This window comes from Astatotilapia calliptera, chromosome 7 (genome assembly GCF_900246225.1).
Source record: "Astatotilapia calliptera chromosome 7, fAstCal1.2, whole genome shotgun sequence".
In the NCBI taxonomy this organism is placed as follows: Eukaryota; Metazoa; Chordata; class Actinopteri; order Cichliformes; family Cichlidae; genus Astatotilapia; species Astatotilapia calliptera.
Window position 1 is genome coordinate 6,320,385 of NC_039308.1, and position 19,746 is coordinate 6,340,130.

General features: G+C 38.5%; 2 protein-coding genes across 4 annotated transcripts in view; both read right to left on the bottom strand.

The window, feature by feature from the left end:
- Positions 1-5,430, bottom strand: part of scai (suppressor of cancer cell invasion) — a 30,958-nt gene extending 25,528 nt beyond the window's left edge. For 2 of the 3 annotated variants that reach the window (XM_026172737.1, XM_026172739.1), the window contains exons 1-2: positions 5,148-5,430; positions 1,427-1,551 (exon numbers count right to left, since the gene is read on the bottom strand). In XM_026172737.1, coding sequence (XP_026028522.1) covers positions 1,427-1,533 — 107 coding nt within the window. In that variant the 5' untranslated portion in view covers positions 1,534-1,551; positions 5,148-5,430. The remainder of the gene's footprint in view (positions 1-1,426; positions 1,552-5,147) is intronic. The other variant, XM_026172738.1, reaches the window with a different exon arrangement.
- A 1,537-nt stretch (positions 5,431-6,967) lies between these two features.
- On the bottom strand, positions 6,968-16,202 carry ppp6c (protein phosphatase 6, catalytic subunit). Its single transcript, XM_026172740.1, has 7 exons — positions 16,041-16,202; positions 13,218-13,313; positions 11,476-11,541; positions 10,783-10,924; positions 10,590-10,669; positions 8,181-8,390; positions 6,968-8,076 (listed from the first exon to the last, which is right to left on the bottom strand). The coding sequence occupies exons 1-7, from the start codon at positions 16,113-16,115 to the stop codon at positions 7,828-7,830; spliced, it is 918 nt and encodes a 305-aa protein (XP_026028525.1). The 5' UTR covers positions 16,116-16,202; the 3' UTR covers positions 6,968-7,827.
- Between the last annotated feature and the right edge of the window lie 3,544 nt (positions 16,203-19,746).

Here is a 19,746-nt window from a genome sequence, read left to right on the forward strand (position 1 = left end):
TGTATCAAACGCCTTTTTTAAGTCTATAAAAACACCAACAGTATATTCCTTATTATCTATTGCATTAGATATCCCTTCAACAAGTTCCATCACTGCCATTGAAGTGGACCTTTTCACTCTAAAGCCATATTGGTTATCACTTAGGAGATTATGCTTCTCAATATATTTATCAAGTCTATTAACAAATAACTTTTCTAAAATTTTTGAGAACTGTGGGAGTAGTGATATTGGCCTATAATTGGTAAACTGACATCTCTCTCCGTTTTTATGGATTGGAATAACTTTTGCTATTTTCATTTGTGAGGGAAACACACCAGTTTGAAAGGACAGATTACAAATGTATGCGAAAGGTTGCACTATATATTCTATAATACTTTTAACTAATATCATGTCAATACCAAAACAGTCAGTGGACTTTTTATTTTTAAATGTCTTCACAATGTTAATTATTTCTCTATGAGTTGCAGCACCAATAAACATGGAGGACACATTCTGAGTAATATGTTTATTCAGGTCGTTATTATTTCTTGACTCTGGAATTTCTTTTGCTAAATTAAAGCCAACATTTACAAAGAAATCATTAAATTCATTTGCAATGTCTTTAGTTTTATCAAGCACAATATCTTTATCTTTTTTAAAATAATCTGGATAATTCTTATTTTTTGAGCCCTTTTTGGTTATAAATCACAATCATCGCCATTTTTATGAAATAAACACACGACTATCCATCTTACTCGTGTGTAACACAGGTCTATCCATTCCTGCCATTACTCAATCTGAATGAAGCCATGAAGAACATTACCAAAAAGGCGACATTCACAGATTACTGAAGCCACCAATGTGGCACATTCCAGGTCGTGTCACAATCCTACTGTCCAAGATGATACTGGTATACATTTTTATGTGATTTAAAAAACAAAAAAGAAAAAGAAAGTCATATTACAATATGAATGAAATAGCAATGCAATAGGTGGAAACTGGTTTTAGCATTTGAACCAAAACCTTGGAGAATGCCAACAAAATGTTTCATATGCATGCATTTTATTCATTTTATCTGCCTGCAGAAGTTTCAGGATATCAGATTTTATGTTTAAAACACATTTGTTTTGACTAACGTGATATTCTGCTCATTTCATTCTTAGTTATAATTTAATAAATGAATGCAAGCACCCAAAAATGTTTATGGTTTACATTGTATTCATTTTTAAGCCATCAAATAACAAATTTACAAATTTACATGAGCTACACATCAATCCACCCCTCTAACAGACAGGGCACACCACTTCCTACACTGGTACCGAATGCTGCAGAATAATCCAGTGAAAACACACTCTTGAGGGGTATCTGTTCAATGCACTGTAAACCAATGTTAGAGTAGAAAACACAGTCCAGCAGACAGAAGAAAACAAAGTAAATTCCAACCAACCGTAGCCCATTGAAGAGTTGCTTGGACTTGTCCAGGAGATAGCAGAAGTCTGTGACAGTCTTCCTTTCACCTAATGGAATATCATCCTCAGTCTCAGCTCCAGTCATGACACTGACTTTTCACACCTGAATTTAAAGAGAAATACAGACCGTATACGGTCGATACTCTATAGACTGATGGTGATGGATTAAAGAAAACATTTCAGTTACAAAAAAATATTAGTACTCATTGAAACGGAAGGAAACTACATGAAAGTCAGCCAATCAGAACTTGTGACTGACTAAAGAGGAACAATTTAGACCGTTAAAATGAAGCAAAAGATTGTTGTTGTTTTTTTTGTCTTGATTTCCGGAGCAAATTCCTGATACTGTCTATCCTGTAACACTTACATCATTAGTAAACTCCAGTTGTTTTTAAACATCTATAAATAAATTTGATTTGACTTGAAAATAATCTAGTCATATGTAACATGTTGATATGCATGGTTGTACTACTGAACAAACACTGATAATTGGAGTTATCCAAGCGTCTTACTGGTGCCCTACTTACTTATGAATAGAAATAAGAAACTATGGAGGAGGAAATGCATCACATGGTCACCCTTTTTTTAGGTTGACCTGGGATGTCCCATATTTCATTCTCACAGTGGCTGCAGTCTCCAGTTTGCTAAGGATGTACAATCAGGTCAAGGCAGCAGACAGCTAGGGCACAATGTTCAGCTAATGCTCTGCATGTTAAAATCATTTGCAGCTAATGACAATTTTACCGTGCTATAAACATGTCTGGCTATAGCCCCTAAGTTACTGTGCATGTGTGTGGCTCTACATCTGTTTGGCTTTTAAGTAATGTAAATCCATAATTTCAAACTGAAGAGTTAAAAAAGGAATTTTTTTATACATTGAAATTCAATATAAACCTCACCTTAACAGATTTTTCAGATTAATTAAGCACTGCCTAAAAGTATAATTTTCCTGTACTTGTGTGGGCATTTGATGCCATGACGGTGTATGTGGTGAGAAACGGCAATAGCAACAAACAAAGCCCTGTCACATTGAGTAGTTATGTATGTAGCTGCATGTCATGAAATACAGTTAACAGTCCATTAATCCTTTTCTGAGTGGGCGTGCCTGTGGGCGTGTCAGTGTTTGCAGTAGCAGAGTCGGGATGTTAACTGAACTGTTATGTATGATGGATTATACCAAGTTATTCCAGAATAGATACAATGACAGTAAAGGGCTATTCTAAGTGTTTCTACATTTCTAATATTATGATTTAGGGCTGGGCCATATTATACCGTTCACGGTAATACCGGTATAATGTTAGGCAACGATAGGAAAATGAAATATCGCGATAGAATATGAGTAAAACGCGCATGCGCAGTGCCTTTGTTTTCATACGCACATGGCCGATTGTTGAGTGAAACAGATGAACCAGAATTGGTTTGTAAAAATGGTGAAACTTCCGTGATGTGGAACTGGTTTGGTGTTTGTCCATCAGATACACAACAAAGCACATTTTTTTGCAGAACATGCAAGCGGCCGTCGTTATTGTCGTATTTGTCGGACTAAGATGCTCTTAAATCTGGGATTAATCTGGGTCCTAAACTCTGTATGCTTCAGGTCAAACAACACTGCAGCATCACTGAGAGTTAAAAACTGTCTCAATTCTTTCATCTTTAATAAAACGATCAGCATTGCTGCTTTACCAGGTGTAACTATAAAGTTTAACTTCCAGGCATCCATGAAAACAAAATTTATTACATTTAACGGAGTTAGAAGTTAGCAGGAAGCTATCGGAAGTTAGCTCGCTAGTTTCCTAAGCATGATATAGCATGTTCAGACTGAGAGATTTCTGAAAAAATTCAAACGTACAGCTCTGCTATCACTTCCAACATAAATGAAGACAGGAAACTAAACAGCAGTGACGTTTGTAGGGTTACTGAAGTTGGGCTAGCTGGTATATAATGATGTGCTACGTGATCGCTAGCGACACAGCTATGTTAGCATAACATAAACAGTGAAGCTGGAGGACGAACACTAACACTTTTCCACTTATAAAAGTTAACGTGAAGGTTCCTCATGGCTAGAGACAAATTCAATCGCATGGCAGGATGCTGTAAACGGACCAAACTTCAGTCAGGAGAACAACTGAGATAATCCATCCACAACACGAGGTTAGTCATTAATATACTGCAACAACATGGGAATAGAGCAGCTGCCAGAGAATTCAACATTAATGAATCAATGGTACAGAAGTGGAGGAAGCAAGAAGAATGAGTTTAATAAAGTTTGATTTATCTGACTGCTTTGTTTCGCTTAATGTGCCTTATAATCCCGTGCACCTTATGGTCCGAAAAATACGTACTGCACACTGCAGTTTAATGTTGCAAAGCACCTCTTTTAACTTCAGTGGATATTATACATGGTTATGCTCAGGATATGTCAGCCCATTTCTACTGGAAATGCCTTTTGGTTAAACTTTCAGCAAGGAATTTGCATTTGCACTGTTACATTTTTATAAAGCTTTTAATGTACATAAAAACCAGCTTCTTGTTTAAGTGAAAATAAATGGAAGGTTGTCTTTTTGCGCTAGTAATGTTGTGGAGTTGTATTTTGTCTCGCATCAATTATATCGTCAGTTATATCGTTATCGCAAATTTTCAAATATATATCGTGATAAATATTTTTGGCCATATCGCCCTGCTCTATTATGATTACAGTTTAGTCCAATGCTAGATTAGCAAAGTCTAGAGTTAAGTGAGTTAGTGGGATGGTGACTATCACTGTGCACAGGAAAACTTGTGAACGGAACTCAAGCTATCTTTACTTAACTTATGTAATGAAGTAAATGAGTGTAATGACGTGGAATGACACGTCATTACACTCATTTACTTTGGGGTGCTGCTTATATTTTTATTTAAATAAATACGTTTAGGCTATGGTAAAAGTGAGGTTTTTCATGTAAAGATTTTTCAGAATATGCTGCGAACACTTCTGTCTTGTAAGTTAGAGTGCCCTAGCTGCTTCTTAAATAAGACATGCGAAGACGGCACCTTGGTTATTTTTGTATTGTCTAATTATTTCATGAAACTGATGTTCTTTGTATGAAGTGTGTGAAGCCTTATTTTACTTGTAGTACCTAAAACTTATGCTCAGTTTTAAATGAAGGCGAGAAGCTGTGAGAGAAGGTCTGCATGACAATCTCATGCTATACATCATGTGTACCATTGTTTTCTCTCGCTTTCCCTTGTGGCTTACTTATCATGTTAACAGCAGCAGAGTTGGTAAAAACCTGTCTCACCTGTGAACATCTCTTTGTTCCAAACCAACACAACATGCAGCACAAGTAGTATTTGTCACTATGTTTGGAAGAAAGATCTCCAAAAATAACAATCAAGTTTGGAGAATTTTTTTTTAAAAATTAGGTAAACTGAATACCAATATTATTATCACTGGTAGATGGGTGGCATTCATTTAAATCCAATTCAAATTTCTGTCTTTGCCGGTAAAAATCTGTATCAAAGAGCGTGACTGTGCTATGAGCTCTAATAACATAGCTCATTCCTGATATCTAACATCAGCATCATGAATAAAATCTCAACATAATAAGCATCTGGATATTAAAGATAACAGAGAATACCACATATATGCAGGTGACACTGAGTGCTGGCGGTTGCAGGGCTTTAACCGCCTCTGCTTGTGTAATTGCCATTTGTTCTTACCTGTGCAGCCGGCTAACGGTGACAAACTGTACTATCTTTCACAGAGATGCTTCTCAAAAATCACAGCGAAAGCCTCGACGAGCTCTACTGCTGAAGCGCGACTTTCCTGGCATCTCAGTGCGTGGAAGTGCCACCAGACCGGCTAACGAGTTCCCCCGCAGCGTTGATTGGACTGCTGTCTGTCCGAGCTTGAACGCTGCTCAAAGGCTGTGACAGGCGACGAGAAACAGAAGGCAGGGTGAGGACCGCCGCTGGCACTACTCCACTCCAACTGGCTAGCTATTTCCGGGTCAACTATTTCAAAATAAGAGCTTCACATCGTTACAGTTTTTAATAGCCAAAATTTTTACCAGTAGTAGTATGATCCTATGATTCCTTAATGCCATTTTAGATAATGATTACAAAATACTGGTGGCTCAAAGGTGGAGTGTTTCAATATTAACATTCAATTCAGGCTTAGGTGGCTGGCTTCAGGGTCACCTGATCCAGCCCAGCCCTAGTTGAAGAATCGTAAAAAGGAGTGGGGTTGTCTGTGTATTGAATCCAAACTGGGAGCTGTTTCCACAGAGGAGGGCCCTGAAAGCTGAAGGTTTTGCCTCTCATTCAACCTTTACATATCCAACAAACCACAAATAAAACTAGGGTGTCGTGGGGTGTAGTTTGTGGCTCTGTTCAGGGGAGGGGTGGAGCAGAGGATTCAGGGTGTGGTGACAGGGGAGGCTGGTTGGTGCCTAAAAGGCCCCGGGAAATGAATTTTCCAGGCGACTCATTACAACCCAATGGCCGGTCACATGGGATATGATAAAACTCTGGAGCAGATAATGGCCTGATTTTATTGGCCGGTCATCCTAGCGGATGTGCGCCAATGGTGCGCATTCTGCCTGGAGTTTCAGCTGGTTAACCAGCCAGCCATTCCAAAAGTGCCTTTGCACTCACTGACATTAATAGAGGTCCCTTTTGAGTGCATAGGTATGGTCCTCACTGGGCCATTTCACTGGAATGCATGGGAATAAGGCTTTGTACTAGTTGTGGTCGATTACGGTATCTCGAAGCAGTGCTGCTATGCACCATTTCTGCAATAAGTGTGGGGCAGGCGGTGTTTCAGATCCTCAAATAGATACTGAATGACCAGGGCACACCATTCTGTAAATCTGTTCGGACCAGTATGTACCACCCTCAGACTGATGGGCTGGTGGAGCAGCTGAATAACACTTTAAAGTTCATGATTTGTAAGTTTAGTCACGAGGATGAAGGCAATTGAGCTCGCTGGTTAGCACATCTGTTGTTTGCGGGAGGCCTCCACAGGTTTTCTCCCTTTGAGTCGCTGTTCCGCAGAAAGCCGCAGGGGGTTTTGGACCTAGTTAACAAAAATTTGAGGAAGGTCCAAGCCTAGCAAAAAATTGAAATTTAAACACATTTAAACTTAAAAAAAAAAAAAAAAAAGTTAATCACATTGATTTTACATTCTTTCCAAGTGTCATAGTGTAAAGCCAAAAAGGATAAAATAAATAAATAAATAAACTGAGCTTGTTTTAGGAGTAAACCCACACCAAATTAATACCTATAGAAGAAACAGAAACAAGCACTGGTGCCCTGGATGTTTGATCTGTTGTCTGATGATTGATGGAGAGAACTTCAAAAAGTGCATTTTGGGTAAATTTTGAAGGGTCACGTCAGGTAAGAGATGTGGTTGCTCTAGATAGCTTCTGTCATTTGAAACCTCTCCCTTTTACCTACATTTAGCCTCAGTAAATTTGAGTTTGGCAATCCTGGGCCAAAATTACATCATTAGTAAGGTTCAAATGACAACTACTTGCAAATATTAAGGAAGAATGTTTTATTGAAATTAAAACAACAACAACAAAAAACAAAAACAGGAAAACAATGTTAAAGAGGCCTATGCTCTCCTAGAATTACAGCTACTTTTCAGCTATTTATTTTTCCACAATTAAAGATTCTGCTTATAAAATGCCATAATTCATCACACTGCAGAGATGGATGGGAAATTTTAAAAAGAAAGATACCTGTGGGAACTTGCCATTTAAAAAAGAAAAAAAAAATCCATGTGCAGTAGCAAGACACTTTTTGAACTGAATAAATAAAAAAGGAAAACTAAACTGAAGCTAAAGTATGAAATCAGCAGTTAAGGCAAAACGCTGAGAGAATCGCTCAGGAGCTTTTTACACAGTGAATCAAAGGAAACAGTATTTATCACGTCACTTATATGCATCTATTGTTGGCACGCGCTACTATAAATATTTGTCAATTACTTTCCTTGGGAGGGATACATAAGATCAAAAATTGTAATTATTTAAAATATGAAGTCATTTAACAGTATGAGTCTGGCATTGGGCGTATAAAAAGATATTTTTCCTACTTTTATGGCAGAATGTGGGTGTGGTGCAAACAGACTGTAGCTTAAAGAAACTCTTTGCTACTCAAAACACTCTTAACTTGTGTTAATTTCCTAAAACATGTTGTGAGTTTACAAAAAAGGAAGGAAGCACGGCATGGATCTGATGGCTGACCCAACAGGTGCTCTTCAGCTGCACAGAGAGAAGTGCAAAAAACAAAATCCAGGAAGTCTTATAAGATTTCCTGCATGTAATCTTTTGCTGAATAATATTTGAGGGATGAGAAGTCCAGAGGGTAGCGCTAAGAGAAAACTTCCGCTTTATCATTAGAGAAAGTAGGGGGTGGTTGTTCGAGGAGGTATCACACGTTCAGAGTCGGGAACGGCTCGAAACAGCTTGGGCTCTCGTCTGTTGACGTCCTTGAAGACCATGATGGAGGCAATGTTCCCACAGCGGTAGCAGTAGTTGGGCGCTGACCACACGGTCACCAGTTTCTCATCAAACATGAACTTGTAGCCTTCGTGAACCAGCTGGTGTGCACGGCAGATGAGCTTCAAGTTGTTGATGTGAACAAACTAAAACACAACAGATTAGAGAAGTAAGTAAAAGGAGGTTGACACACCTGGGTTAAAGGATGCTTTCCAATGACTGGTTTTCCAACACGGATGGCTCAACATACCTCATTAGTAACCTTGGAGCCAAAAAGCCAGCCAGCACCTCGTGGACTGATAGCCCAGGTGTCCACATCCTCTGGATCTGACCACACAAGATCACAAAAAGCCCCCTTGTGAGGAATCTCCTGGTTGCGTTCGATGGTTCGGATCTGGTCCAAAGTCTTGATGTCCGGTGAGAGACCACCATGGACACACAGGATCTGCTCATCTATCAACTGGGATTAGGGTTTAAAACATACTATTATGAACAAATCAATGAATAAACCCAAGTCAATAGACATCTCTATTAGCAACACTTCAAAGTTGCCATCTGCTTGTCTCTGTTCTACTCTTTCACAAACTGGAAAATCCTGACAGCAGAACAACTTTCAGGAAAGTTTGAAGTGCAGTACATTCAGCTGCTAAAGAGTGCTCATGAGATCTGGTAGCAGAACTGAAGAGGGCAGTGTCAGAGTGTTTTCACACCTTCTGTGTTTAGTCTGTTTAAATCAAAGTCTGGTTTGTTTTCCTCCTTGGCCAGATTCATTTGTGCAGATGTGAATCGCCAAACAAGCATACTGAGACCATTTGGAGGAAGTGGTCTCAGAGCAGTTCTGAATCAACTCCAGAACGGTTTGTTTATGGAGTGAACATGATCTGACCTCAATCTAGGACTGCAGCTATCGATTATTTTTGAAATCAAGGAATCTATTGATTATTCCATTGATCAATCATGTAATATGCTAAGAAATACTTTCTTCTTATTAATAAGCAATAAATATCCCAAAAAGAGAAAAAAAAACCCCAAGGCTTTCAGAATGAACTGCTCACTGGTTTTTGAGAAGATTTTAGAAACTGCAATGTTTTAAAACTTAACTGCATACAACAAATTTAAACTCAACTCTTCGATTGCATGTATGTGGCATATTAAAATTCTTTTAAAAGAAACATTTTCTTAAATACAAAAATACATAAATAATCCCAATACAGTCAAAAGATATATATTCAATCTAAACTAAGGCATAACAAATTATCTTTACTATGTCTTCTTTCTGGCTTCCTAACATTAATAGGAGGCAAAAAGAGTTCTGAAACGAGGCAGTTCTGGTGTCCGCTCATGTTTGAGTTCAGTGTGCAAGTAAACTTGGTAATCAGACTAAGTTAACAGTTCATCTGCATATTTTAATATAAATTCAGGAGGCTCATTGGTTAAACGTCTCCATTGTTTAACACATTGGCAGGCTACACAGCCGTGTGTTAAACAATGCATTGAAGCAAAGAATGTGGGTCGAAGATTTTTTATAATCAAATTATTTGAATTACTCAATGGATCCTTGCAGCCCTTGATCCAGACCAACTACCAAGTGTGCATTGTAGCCATGTACGCTTTATATTCCAGATTGTGGAAAGGTACTATAGATGAAAAAATGATCTGTATGAGCTAGCAACTAGCTGTGAACGTAAATTCTCCGACGGTCCCACAAACACCACCTTCTTCCTGTATTTGCTCACTCCCCAGACACACCTGGCCAATAAGTGGACTAAATATTCTCACATGGTTTCTAGCGGCTCATTCTGGTTTCCTTTGAGTTCACTTGGATTTTTCTCAAACCAAATCATAGGGAAAAGCTACAAGTTTATTAACTCATAAATTGATTGGGACCAGAATAAACCATCTATTGATGTGAAAACACCCTTACTCTACAAAAATGTCTGCCACACTTTACTGTTCTTACTCTTCTCTAAAAGCAAGAACACATCCAAAATCATAAGTGAGCTGAAGCCTTGGATGCATAATTTCTTGAAATCTATCTTCCTGCTGTTGAAACAGACTAGCTTGCGATGACGGTCATGGTTATGATTCTGCCTGTGTCATGACCATTTTCAATAGGTTTAGCACTGATTGCATCTAGCGTTTATGTATGGAGTGAGTTGTTTTCTGGCGTTCTATAGTTTTGTGTTGGTAATACACCTGTTACAGAAGATTATATGGATACTTATATATCCATAAGATCATTAAAAGAAAGAAGTAACCTCAGAGTACTTTTTAATTGAATTCCTGGAGAATTATTGCCTTGATCCTTGTTGTGCTCTGTCTGTGATGATGAATACTGTAATAAATATTTAATGCAAAGCTAACTGCCTGCTGGATAAAGGCACCTTTTAATATTAAACCCCCCAAAATTAAGAAAATGTTATGTAAACCAGTGTGCTCTTTGTTTTGTTGTGATGCTAAAGACCCAATGTTTTAAATTCCAGCTTATTATGATAATGTATTAAATGAAGTAACAAGCAGCCATTTACATAAAGATGACATACAGGGGGTGAATAGCTACTTAAGATGTCTTTATGGATGCACTGGTTCCAATTATGCTGCATTTAAAAAGGAACAATAGTTAAATGTCATGTAACCGGAGAGAAGGAATCAGACTTACAGCTGCCACAGTCAGCATATCAAACACTTTCGTGCAATACCGCCAGGCATTTGCATTTCCATACTTTGTCTGACACTCATCTAAAACAAACAACAGACAAACAGAAAATGTAAACCATTGTTAATAATGAATTTTGAACTTAGTAAACACACAAAAAATGTATTTCCATAAATACATGAAGTGAAGTACATACCATAAAATCCATACACTTGAGTTATCTGTCTGCTCTCATGGTTCCCTCGAAGGAGTGTGATACGATCTGGCCACTTGGCTTTTAAAGCTAGCAGGTGTGTAAAAGTCTCCAAGCTATAATATCCTCTGTCTACAAAATCTCCCTGGGAAGAAGAACAAGAAGACATTATTAAAGACTCAGACACTAAAAAGGTTCTGGAAAAGGTGGATATTTGTATGAGAACAGAACACCTGCTTTTTATTTTAACTAGTTGCATTAAACTTGCAAATGCAGACTGGTTAAAGCAACATGTAACTAGGGATGTTCCTGGTGACCAATTTCTTAGTCGACTAAACGAAGAAACAATATAAACTAACCCACTAGTCTAAAAGTAAGACACGCTCCGATATTAAGTTAAATTTGAGAACCGTTTAATGGGAAATTTCAAAAACTAATAACAAAGGCATCTGAAACTATTAATCACGTTCTTCAATAATGAGTCCTGCCACTTAAATGTGCGGCACCTCACATCATGTATTATCAACATTACACGTTATTCAAAAATTCTCAATGATAGGTTTTCATGGGCTGATTCAGCTGCTGAGAGGCATTACAATTTTATGTAATGGTATTACAACATGCCTAACAGCCTTCATCATTCAGATTTATTTAAATGTGCTGCAGCTCAGGCAAAAGTAAAGGGAGCTTACTTACCATGAAAATGTAATTTGTGTCTGGTACTTGGCCTCCAGTTCTGAAGAGCTCGCATAGATCATAAAACTAGAGAGGAAGATTAAGAAGAACTCATCAATCAAAATATTTAAATTAGAACTAGCACACGTACCAATAAACCTTGAAACCAAAATGAACTAAACTGGGGTACGAAAAACCCCTTTTCCACTAGTAACTACTTGATTCAACTTGGTTTTTAGGGTTTCCCAACAGGTACCAGTACTGGTAAAAGTACCTGGTACCAGCTACTTTTTATAGTACCGACTCAGCCGGGGTTCCAATGAGCCGAGTCGAGCCTGACGTCAATTGACTGCATGCCATCACTGGATAAATCAAGAGTGACTCCTTCACAAGAATCAAACCCGGAATTTTTGAAACCAGGCAACGAGGGAAATGGCTACACACAAACTAACACCGTGGTCCAATGACAAGGTGCAGATGTTTACTAATGGTTTAGCAGCGAGTATATTATTGTCTTGATGTTCTCAGTTGTTGTGTGCCATAATGACCTCACCCACATTAATTGCAATTAAAAATGACCGGAGCAGAGTAGAGCAGAGTCAAGTTGAGCAGAGCCAAGTAGGTGCTAGTGAAAAAAAGAATCCTAACTTAACTTATTTCCAAATTATATTCGTATTATAAATGCTTTTTATGACTGCAATAACATATTGCCACCGATCCTATATTGGGGTGGCTGTAGCTTTAGAGGTAGAGGTAGAGTGGGTCATTTACTGATTGGGAGGTTGCCGTTTCAATCCCTAGCTGCTCCAGTCTGCATGCCAAATATCCTTCAACAAGATACTAACCCCAAGTTGCTATCTGATGCCTCCATCGGTCTGAATGTGTGTGAATGTTAGATGGAAAGCGCTTAAAGCATAGAAAAAAGTGCTTGTGTGAATGAGGCGTGTTATATAAAGCGCCCTGAGTGCTCTGGGAGAGTAGAAAAGCTCTACATAAGAATCACTCCATTTACCATCTAAATGGAGTGATTCCATTTAGATGGTAAATGGTACGCTTTTCTTGTTAGCGGTTTCTTTCTCTCTCTTTTTTGCTACAAGTTGACTCATGGCACAGGGTACACCACTGCTCATGATGGAATGAGACCTGTTATCTCGGAGGAGCTACAGAGTAGACAATGGTGCTGCAGAGCTGGAGCTAAACAAAGAGCTGAGGTGGAAGAGTGGGATATGAAATGTCCATTCCAGCTATTATATGGGGAATGTGAGGTCCTTGGATAATAAGATGGACAAGCTTGTAGTGGTGATTCAGACCCAAAGCGAATACTGATTGGCTTCCCAAACTTGCAAAAACAGTTGAACAAATTTGTCCACCTGAAAAAAAAAGTGCTGAAGTCTTGGACAACTTCACATCAACAGCATGCTGAACTGAAGCTGCAGACAAGAAGGGGCTAAGTAAAAACTGTTTCCTAAAACAGAAGTGCAGCAAATATTACAGATGCTCAATCAGTCTGTTGTGGTTTTATTGCCATTTTAAAACTCAATTTGCTTTGATGATGATTAAATATTTTACTGGTCAATAATAATAATAATAATAATAATAATAATAATAATAATAATATTCACTTCTGTAATCAAAAGTATTTTCAAAATATGGGATAAATAAAGCATTTTTTTCTTCTTCTGTATTTTGCCCATGGTGAAAATTGTGCATCACCCTGGGAGAAAATTATAGAAGAAGAAAAAACAAAAATCACACAGACCTACCTGACCATGAATGTCTCCACAAACTGTAACCGGAGTAGCGACTGGCTGAACATTTGATTCTTCAAGCAGCAAATCACAAACATAATCACATAATCTCTACAGGAGGAAAAACACAACACTGTTAGTGGACACAGGCACCTGGAAACACACTATATTAAAGGCAGCGTGTGTATCACACAGCCCATTAAATTCTATTCTTACAGATGGACTGTAAAATGGGAAATGGGTTGGGATTTACATTCTGTGCTGCATCTTGTGCAACAATACTTTTACATGCAGACTGAAGGGTCTTCCACTATCTCCCGAACCACAGCACTAGAAACGCTAGAACTCTTTAAAGGCGATTTGTAGGCATGATCTGTGACAAGGTAGGCACTCAGCTGAGTGCTACAGTGGGGCAAAAAAGTATTTAGTCAGCCACCGATTGTGCAAGTTCCCCCACCTAAAATGATGACAGAGGTCAGTAATTTGCACCAGAGGTACACTTCAACTGTGAGAGACAGAATGTGAAAAAATAATCCATGAATCCACATGGTAGGATTTGTAAAGAATTTATTCGTAAATCAGGGTGGAAAATAAGTATTTGGTCAATAACAAAAATACAACTCAATACTTTGTAACATAACCTTTGTTGGCAATAACAGAGGTCAAACGTTTACTATAGGTCTTTACCAGGTTTGCACACACAGTAGCTGGTATTTTGGCCCATTCCTCCATGCAGATCTTCTCGAGAGCAGTGATGTTTTGGGGCTGTCGCCGAGCAACACGGACTTTCAACTCCCGCCACAGATTTTCTATGGGGTTGAGGTCTGGAGACTGGCTAGGCCACTCCAGGACTTTCAAATGCTTCTTACGGAGCCACTCCTTTGTTGCCCGGGCGGTGTGTTTTGGATCATTGTCATGTTGGAAGACCCAGCCTCGTTTCATCTTCAAAGTTCTCACTGATGGAAGGAGGTTTTGGCTCAAAATCTCACGATACATGGCCCCATTCATTCTGTCCTTAACACGGATCAGTCGTCCTGTCCCCTTGGCAGAAAAACAGCCCCATAGCATGATGTTTCCACCCCCATGCTTCACAGTAGGTATGGTGTTCTTGGGATGCAACTCAGTATTCTTCTTCCTCCAAACACGACGAGTTGAGTTTATACCAAAAAGTTCTACTTTGGTTTCATCTGACCACATGACATTCTCCCAATCCTCTGCTGTCTCATCCATGTGCTCTCTGGCAAACTTCAGACGGGCCTGGACATGCACTGGCTTCAGCAGCGGAACACGTCTGGCACTGCGGGATTTGATTCCCTGCCGTTGTAGTGTGTTACTGATGGTGACCTTTGTTACTTTGGTCCCAGCTCTCTGCAGGTCATTCACCAGGTCCCCCCGTGTGGTTCTGGGATCTTTGCTCACCGTTCTCATGATCATTGTGACCCCACGGGATGAGATCTTGCGTGGAGCCCCAGATCGAGGGAGATTATCAGTGGTCTTGTATGTCTTCCATTTTCTGATGATTGCTCCCACAGTTGATTTTTTCACACCAAGCTGCTTGCCTATTGTAGATTCACTCTTCCCAGTCTGGTGCAGGTCTACAATACTTTTCCTAGTGTCCTTCGAAAGCTCTTTGGTCTTGGCCATGGCGGAGTTTGGAGTCTGACTGTTTGAGGCTGTGGACAGGTGTCTTTTATACAGATGATGAGTTCAAACAGGTGCCATTCATACAGGTAACGAGTGGGGGACAGAAAAGCTTCGTACAGAAGACGTTACAGGTCTGTGAGAGCCAGAGATTTTCCTTGTTTGAGGTGACCAAATACTTATTTTCCACCCTGATTTACGAATAAATTCTTTACAAATCCTACCATGTGGATTCATGGATTTTTTTTTCACATTCTGTCTCTCACAGTTGAAGTGTACCTCTGGTGCAAATTACTGACCTCTGTCATCATTTTAAGTGGGGGAACTTGCACAATCGGTGGCTGACTAAATACTTTTTTGCCCCACTGTATGTTTCTGCAGTCATGTGACTTTCACATTTCATATTTCTGTGGTAGTCTTGTAAGTAGTTTAACTGCTAGTTACAGTTAATTAAACTAGCTGTAGTCCAGATTTTTCCCTATGTCAGATCGGGCACTAATAGGGGCCATCTATTTCCAAGTATGAAGTAATTAATGTCCTACTGAATATTAACTTGTTTTTTAAGTGAAACATTTTCACAGCAGTGTGACTAAAGGACTCAAATGGGATGCAAAGAATACAGTTAGGAACTACTTTGATCTCAGTTCATTCTGAGACATTTACAAAGTCAAAATGACTCCTTTTTCAGAAAGTTTCATTTTTCTTTGCAACGCACTCAGAGTCTGTCTGATATTTAGCTCTGCTCTGATCGCCGTTTCAAGCAAAGCCTCAGAGCAGAGGGATGAATAAACGTATAGATGTTGTCTTCCTTATGCTATTTACACCCCCAGTGCACATTTCATCGGAATATTTCGGCTACCATGATATCTTTCCACAGTTAAACCTATATCTTATATTTAAAGTTAATACGGCTTATGGTAACGGCAGACACTGACACAGCAGTGGTTCCCATTACAATGTTTTAAGTGGCACCTTCCTCACTATTCACACCGACGTGTTTAACAGAGTCAACATGCGTTATAATTCTGTGAGATTCATTTTTAAAAGCTGAAACAAACAACAGAGTATTACTTGAGCGTGAAACCCAGTTAAAACTACCGGCCACATTTGTTGAACAAACCTCGTCTAGTCGCACCATGACCTTTTACGAATACTAACAGAGCTTATCTGAAGTTAAATCCAGAAACTTCGACTCACCTTTAGATCATTTTCAGGCAGATATTTGCACTGTCTCGCTATTTCTACGTACTTATCGAGGTCTAAAGGCGCCATTATCGAAACGCTAAAAGCAGCTAAACTGCAGCTAGCTTCCTTTTCTTCTTCCTGTTCGCTCGCCGCTCCTTCATTTTCAACTTCAATTCCCTGCATCAAATCAGCCTACCACATCCTGCCCACATTTTCAAAATAAAACTATTTACCAATGACACAGAGGCTAGTAATGAACAGCAACTAAATTAAACTTAGAAATGTCAAGAAAGAAAATATATAATCTACCATAAGTGCTCATTTAAGTAAATTTCCGGCTGATAATAGCGAATGTTATAATACCTTTATGTCGAACGTCGCATTGAAAGGAAATGAACTGAAGCCAACTTGACTCTCGTCAATGGGCTTTATTGTGCAACTAAACCAAACATCGCCCCCTGTTGGTACGAGCACTGTGTCATCCACTTGTTTACATACAGTATTATGGAAGCCACACATTGCGCGGGGCAACGAAAGCAGTCACGTTACATAACAAACTTTACTAACATTAAATAAATAATAACTTGACCCAAAAAAATAAATCAATGACTTTATTTAAAATGTTTTATCTCCTGCCTACGACCTCTCCAAACACTTGCTGGTGTCCTTCTACTGTGGTTCAGTAGAAAGCATATTTAGTGCAGCATATGCCAGGTGCATGCCAGCTGCACTGAGGGTGACATTACAGCTATCGTATCAGCATACAAGACTACTACAAGACCACCAAGACTCAGGTACCAGCACAGAAGCCGAAACGTCAAACATCAGCGGCGCTACACATCAGTAAAGGCCCCTGCAGAAGTCATTAAAGTGTCTCATAACACTGTGCACTGCCATCACTCAGAACATCCTGTGCAATATCACAAAGGAATGTGAAATGGATGTCCGTGTGTCTCTTGTAATTCATAATCGTCGGTATTTTGTCTGTATTTGCATTAATATTTTCTATTTTTAATTTATTTATAATATAAAAGCACTTGCTTGTTTTGTTTTTTTTAACTTGCCTTAAATGTATTCAACTCAGGGAAATGCTTGACATTTTGCTGTACACCTGTAACATTACAACTAAAGGTATTCTATTCTATAGCTAAAAATAAAGGTTGATATTTCATGTTAATCACATTCACACTTGGAGCCACGTGAAATCATTAAAATGTGTGCAGGGCTTCTGGAAGACTCTTTTAGCCTGAATACATCAGAGGAGAAAACACAAAGATAACGAGTCAACATTACACTTATAAACTAATAAACTGTAACCTTCTTACACACAATTTCAGAGAAGTTAAAATGTATGATATACCAGCCACCAGAAAAGACAAAATACTGATGTAAAACTAGTAACCAGGTTTACATTTGCAATAATCTATTGTTAATTTGTGGTTAAATCAACTGTAACATGGGTTTTTACATGTAGCATTACATAAAAATCTTTTATATCTAATAGATCTGTGCACTTGGAACAAATCAAGAGAGAGAAATCTCAAAAGACAGTAGGTCAATAAGGATGACAACGAAAACACCACAAAACTTATAAACTAATAAACTGTAACCTTCTTACACACAATTGTAAAATCCTTAGGTTGCACAAAACAAAACATGGAAATTTTCCTGTTTAGAATTTTCTAAATTGAGTGTTCAGAAGTGATTTTACATAAAATGTGTATTTCACTTAGCTTTGTAGATTGTAAAGGTTACATTTATTAAGATATTAAATTTACTTTTAAAAAGGAAAAAAAGGTTTGTTTATGTAGCACATGTAAACACAGACTTCGACCAAAGTACTGCACAGCAAATAAATCTATAAACAAAAACAAAAATATTAATTACACAATAATAATAAAACAATATAACAACTAAAAGATACAAACAAAGTTTTAATATAAAAGAAATAATTTTTTTTTTAAAAAGATAAAGAAATAAATAATTAATGAGAGCAATACACTGCAGAAATCATCTTGAAATTAGCTATATTTGTTTTTACAACAACAATGCCCATGCTGCTTATCTGAATTTAAACATTTACATTGTTTGCTCTTAGGGCAGTTTGTCCTTTTTGGCCTTGTTTGAACTATAAATGGTTCAAACAACCATCCTGAATGTCTTGATGCGCTCAATCATCCAAGTAAGTAAATCCCCAAAAGTTGATTCTGTTCATCTGGACGTTTTCAGTTTGAGAAACGTTTCGACAGTTCAGTCAGTGACTTCTTCAGTCTCACCTGACTGCAGGTTTTCCCAACCTTATAAACAGTACCTTTGCACAATTACTGAAACAAGCACCACTGAATGAACAATGGGCTGTGAGGTCAGTGCTCAGTGACGAAAATACTTAATCTACACCAAGTTTGTGTGGTTTACTGAAGATACATAAACAGGGTTTACCTGTAAGACCAATTGTCTGTATGATCAACTAGGTCACCTATAACATCTCAAAGTTTTTGGTTTTGTTCCTCAACCCGTTGAGGCCACCTGGCCATACCCCCTGATCTGCTCTGTCTCTGATGCCGGCCCAGAGAGTTTCATCATCACATCCATCTGACTGCTGGCAGACCTGCTGAACTGAGTTGCCAGCATTGGCATCTCTCCCTGAACAGTGGGACAGTAGGTGGGTGGTGGGGTACTGCATGATATTGGGTTTTGGACCTAGTGTTTTCAGTTTTGGACTTTCAGTTTCTGTTTGATATACTCTGTTTGACCTGGTTTGTTGTAGTTTTTCTGTTTTGAGTGTATCTAATATTATATTTTAGCGTAGGTTGTGTTCTCATTTGTATTTGGTATTTCTGGTTTTTCCTTAGAGTGATAATTTATGTGTCTGTGGTTGCAATATCATGATTTGCTGGGTTATATTCTTGACATTTGTTGGTTTGTATTAATGCCCTTATTTCATTTATCGACCTTTCCCTGTGCTCTCCATTCCTTGCCAAGTCATCTTCCCCATTTGTGATTCTATCTTTTGTTACTTCCTGTTTTATTTTATTAGTCTTCGTCTTGTGTTGTTCAGTTTTGTGTCCCTCTGCCTTTTTCCCTGATTTTGTTCGGCTGTGTTCCCTGGTGTGTTCCTTCTCCCTGATTACCACATGTCTGTATTTAAGCCCTCAGTTTCCCTTTGTTGCATAATACTGTTTGTATTGTTTTCTGCCAGTGTGGCCTCTTTGTACATTCTCATTTGTTGTTGTCTGGGTTTGTAGGCTCACCTTTAAATAAAGATTCGTATTCATTTATTTGAATGGAATCTGCATTTTGGGTTCAAACTCCACACACATAATGGACTGGTTCTTATAGCTACAACGCTTTTCTACTCTTCCTGAGCAATCAAAGCACTTTATACAACTTGCCTCATTCACCTATTCACATCGATTTATACAAGCACTTTTTTCTATGCTTCTCATTGTGACAATAATATAAACACCTTGAGGCAACTGTTGTTGTGATTTGGTCATATATAAATAGAATTGACTAGAGTATCTATTTGAATTTAATACAGAATGCCACAGAGCCTCGCTTCATTAGACTCATATGAGCACCAGCTCACACTTGAGTGAGCTGGTGCCTGCCTGACTGTTGTTTTCAACCAGACATTTCCACCTAGGCCAATAGAAAACTGTTCATTTGAACAAGAAGCTAACGTATTCATGTGACAAACATTAAGTTTGTCACATGA